The sequence below is a fragment of the Amaranthus tricolor genome, chromosome 11, assembly GCF_026212465.1.
Source record: "Amaranthus tricolor cultivar Red isolate AtriRed21 chromosome 11, ASM2621246v1, whole genome shotgun sequence".
Classification (NCBI taxonomy): Eukaryota; Viridiplantae; Streptophyta; class Magnoliopsida; order Caryophyllales; family Amaranthaceae; genus Amaranthus; species Amaranthus tricolor.
Window position 1 is genome coordinate 19943953 of NC_080057.1, and position 3742 is coordinate 19947694.

At 30.5% G+C, this 3742-nt stretch overlaps 1 protein-coding gene across 1 annotated transcript; it reads left to right on the top strand.

Moving 5' to 3' along the window:
• The first annotated feature begins 209 nt into the window (after window positions 1-209).
• LOC130827503 (UPF0481 protein At3g47200-like) lies at window positions 210-2436 on the top strand. The gene is made up of 2 exons (XM_057693236.1): window positions 210-539; window positions 1056-2436. The coding sequence occupies exons 1-2, from the start codon at window positions 516-518 to the stop codon at window positions 2340-2342; spliced, it is 1311 nt and encodes a 436-aa protein (XP_057549219.1). The 5' UTR covers window positions 210-515; the 3' UTR covers window positions 2343-2436.
• Window positions 2437-3742: the final 1306 nt, after the last annotated feature.

Sequence of the window (3742 nt, forward strand, 5' to 3'; positions counted from 1 at the left end):
TTGCATTGAGACGAATCAAACAAAATTTCACTTAATTATATTTTAACTTATAGATTAATAATAAAATACAAATTAAAAACAAAAAATAAATAGTATCTAAAACGTTTATACCGAGTGAGAGTATATAATTTCGCTCAAATAATTGCCCATAAGGCCACAAAAATTATAGTTTTAGCAAAAGATGTGATTTTTGTCTAAAAAAAACCATAAGCTAAAAGTATTACACGTGACTGATTATTCCAATTTTCAACATTATATACCAAAATCCCTCTAAACCCTGCTAAAAAATACCCCACTTCCCTCTTTTCTGAATCTTGTTTTTCTCACTTTCCCACCTTGTATATGATCTCATACTTACATGACATAGATCTCCCCACTTAATCATTTTCTTAATTACTCTGATTATTGATCATCATCTAAAGTTATTGGGTTTTGCATTTCCTTAAATTACAAGCAAAAAAAAGCAGAGATTTTGTACCTGAAAATCATTGCTGGATGCTGTTTGAGCTAAGCTTATGACCCTAAATTCTCATAGAAAGGTAATACAATCTGTCTTGATTATTAGTTTCTTGTCCTTTTTTTGTTGTGTTTTCATTTATTGATTCTGGCTGCTGATTGGCTGCATCCTCTTTTTACGGGTATGGATTGCCGGCTTGACGCTGATCATAGTTTCATATAAATGAAATACAAGATAATTCATGTTGGTGATTGAAGTGACAATATCCTCATAAGGGATTTAAAAGACTAAGTGTGAATCGAATTGAACTCAAGACTTTATCTGAAAAATTGTACTCGCTCTTCAACTAATTCAAGACCCGATTTAGGGTTTAATCTTTTTTAGTTTTAAGTTTTGAGGTTGATTGTATTATTATTATTAATAATAATAATATTATTGGTGTTCTAAGTATTTTGAAATAAATTTATTAGTTATAATTTGATTATTGGAGTACTAAATTTGAAAATTAGAACATGGTTTCCAATAAAACTTACATTTTTATAATTTTTAGTATGAATTGGATTGATTAATTGATGGGTTTTAATTTATATTTGTTCAGAGAAAAAGGGTATCTGTAATTACCAAAATGGAAGATGGAATTCATCATTTGGCTAATTTCATAAGGGAGAAATTTGAAGCATTGCCCCCTCTTTGTTCTAAATGTTGCATTTATAAAGTCCCAAGAACCTTAAGAAATGTGAACTTTAGAGCATACAAGCCTTGTCTAATTTCAATTGGGCCCCTTCATTATGGTAACAAAAGGTTACAAGGAATGCAAGAGCAAAAATTAAGGTATCTTCAAAACTTTCTAAGGAGAAATGAAGAGAAATCACTCAATGATTACCTAAAAGCCCTTAAAGATTGGGAAAAAGATGCAAGGGATTGCTATATTGAGAAGATTAATTTAAGTAGTGATCTATTTTTAGAAATGATGTTGCTTGATGGGTGTTTTATAATTGAGTTTTTCTTGAATTGGTATTGGGAAACATTGGATGAAGATGATAGAATATTTGGTAAACCATCTTTAGAACATGTAATTAGAAGAGACTTATTATTGATTGAGAATCAAATCCCATTTTTCGTCCTTGAAGGTTTATATGATCTTGTGTTCAAAAATGAGTCATTCGAGAGTTCCATTGCACTTACTGATCTCACTTCCGAGGTTTTGTTAGGGAATAAAGAACTTTCGAAAAAGTTTAGAAAGCGCGAAATCTTGCATTTAGTCGATTTTTTGAGAACATACTTCCTACCCGAAAGGCTTAGGGACGATCTAAACGAGCTAAACGAAAGCGCTTGTTGGGAGTTTCCGCCTGGCGCAGGGGATTTACATGATGCCGGTGTGAAATTCGTTGTGAACAAAACCGATTCTTTGCTTGATATAGAGTTCATAAATGGTGTTTTATACATTCCCAAATTCGAAGTCGAAGATCATACCGAATGTATACTCCTAAACTTATCGGCATTCGAGCAATGTCACTACCATTTTGATTCATACATTGTGGATTACATACTTTTGATGGATGTTCTTATAACTACATTAAAGGATGTTGATATTCTTCTAAGTAGTGGGATTATAACCAATGCTTTAGGTAACAATGATGAAGTTGCACATCTTTTTAATACAATTTGCAGAGAAACTAACTATGATGCTCATAAATTCTATTACTCACGTACTTGTACGAGATTAGTCGCTCACTCGAAAGCGCCATGGAATCGATGGAAGGCGACGTTGAAGCATGATTATTTCAATAATCCTTGGACTATCATTTCTGTTGTTGCTGCTGTTGTGTTGCTCATTCTTACTGTTGTGCAAACTGCTTGTTGCATCATTGCTGCTAAACGATGAGTTTTTAGTTTTTACTACATTGATTCGAGAATCGAGATCGTTTGTACATAAGTTTTGAAGAAGTTATCGTGAATAATACAAATTTTTACTATTTCTCTACAATAGTTTAAACTTTTGATTCTTAAGGGGTGTTTGCCTATTTATTCGGGTCATAAGGTTGATTACAGGTTAGGTGTTGCAGATCGGTTTGAAATCAGGTTTTGGGTTTGTATTGTTTTTTACATAATTGTAAATCATTTTTAAAGACGGGTAAAATCGGGTTCAATTACATAGTCGAGTAAATTTCGGGTCATCGGGTCTATTTTGAACACCTCTACCTAGAATAATACCAACTTTTGTTTATATATATAGTTTGTCTTTTTGACAAAAAATAAAGGTGAATTAGTGATTAAACAAAATTTGGTATTGTTATATGAAAACTTGAGGTGTTCATTCGAATCATCAAATTCGTTTCGAGTAAGGTGTTTCGGGACGGTTAAAAATCAGTTTTTGTGTGCACCTTGGTTTTTACATACTAGTATATCCATTTTTAAGTTGGGTCAAAGTCGGGGTTTTATTACAAGGTCGAGTGAAAATTGGGTCAACAGGTCTGTTTTGAACACCTCTAATGAATGAAAACACCCGTAGGTAGGTTTATTCTGGGTTAATACAAAATTGATATTATTGTAGTGAAATTAGAAAAATTTGTATTATTTACGGTAATTTTTTCTAATTTTTTTGGGTATAGTCTCGTTTCATTCTTGTTCTTTTGTAAAAATTAAACTAGTTATAGTACTATCTCTGTTTCAGCACTTGAGTCATTCATTTGTTTTTTTGGCTCTGTTTAATTTGTATTTTATTTTTAATTTATAAGTTAAAATATAATAAAGTGAGATATTTTTTGATATTATATATATATATATATATTATATCAATACAAGTTTTTCTGATGAATTTTATTTGTGTATTTAAATTGATAAAAAAATGTTTGCAGAATTACTTGAGACTTATATGCCCGAAGAAGTATTTAGAATATTTTCTCTTTTCGGTGGTTTATTTATTGCTAATTTGCTATGTGTACCAATTGATCTCATGATATAGGATCAAGTCCAAAAAAATTATATTTGAACGTTTTAAGCAATGATGAATCAAGAATGAAAAATTGTTAAAAATTAACTAATAAATTTAATATTTTGTGAAAAACCCAAAATAATTATCGTATTTAATATATTTCTCTCATAGAAACAATGATTTAGGGAGGATAGAAGACGACATAACATACCCATAGAAGGATATTACTAAAGAGTTCCTCAATTGGAAAAAACATACTTCTTCCATTTCAGTGACTTTGTCTCATTTGGTTTTTTGACATTGTTCGTAGTTTACTCTTAATTTCTATTTTATTCTTAATCTATAAGTTA

Bases quoted from the DNA above. Each gene is read 5' to 3' on its own strand.
- LOC130827503 (XM_057693236.1), top strand. From the start codon at position 516: ATGACCCTAAATTCTCATAGAAAG. The intron at 540-1,055 runs GTAATACAATCT...ATATTTGTTCAG, and splicing joins CCCTAAATTCTCATAGAAAG to AGAAAAAGGGTATCTGTAAT.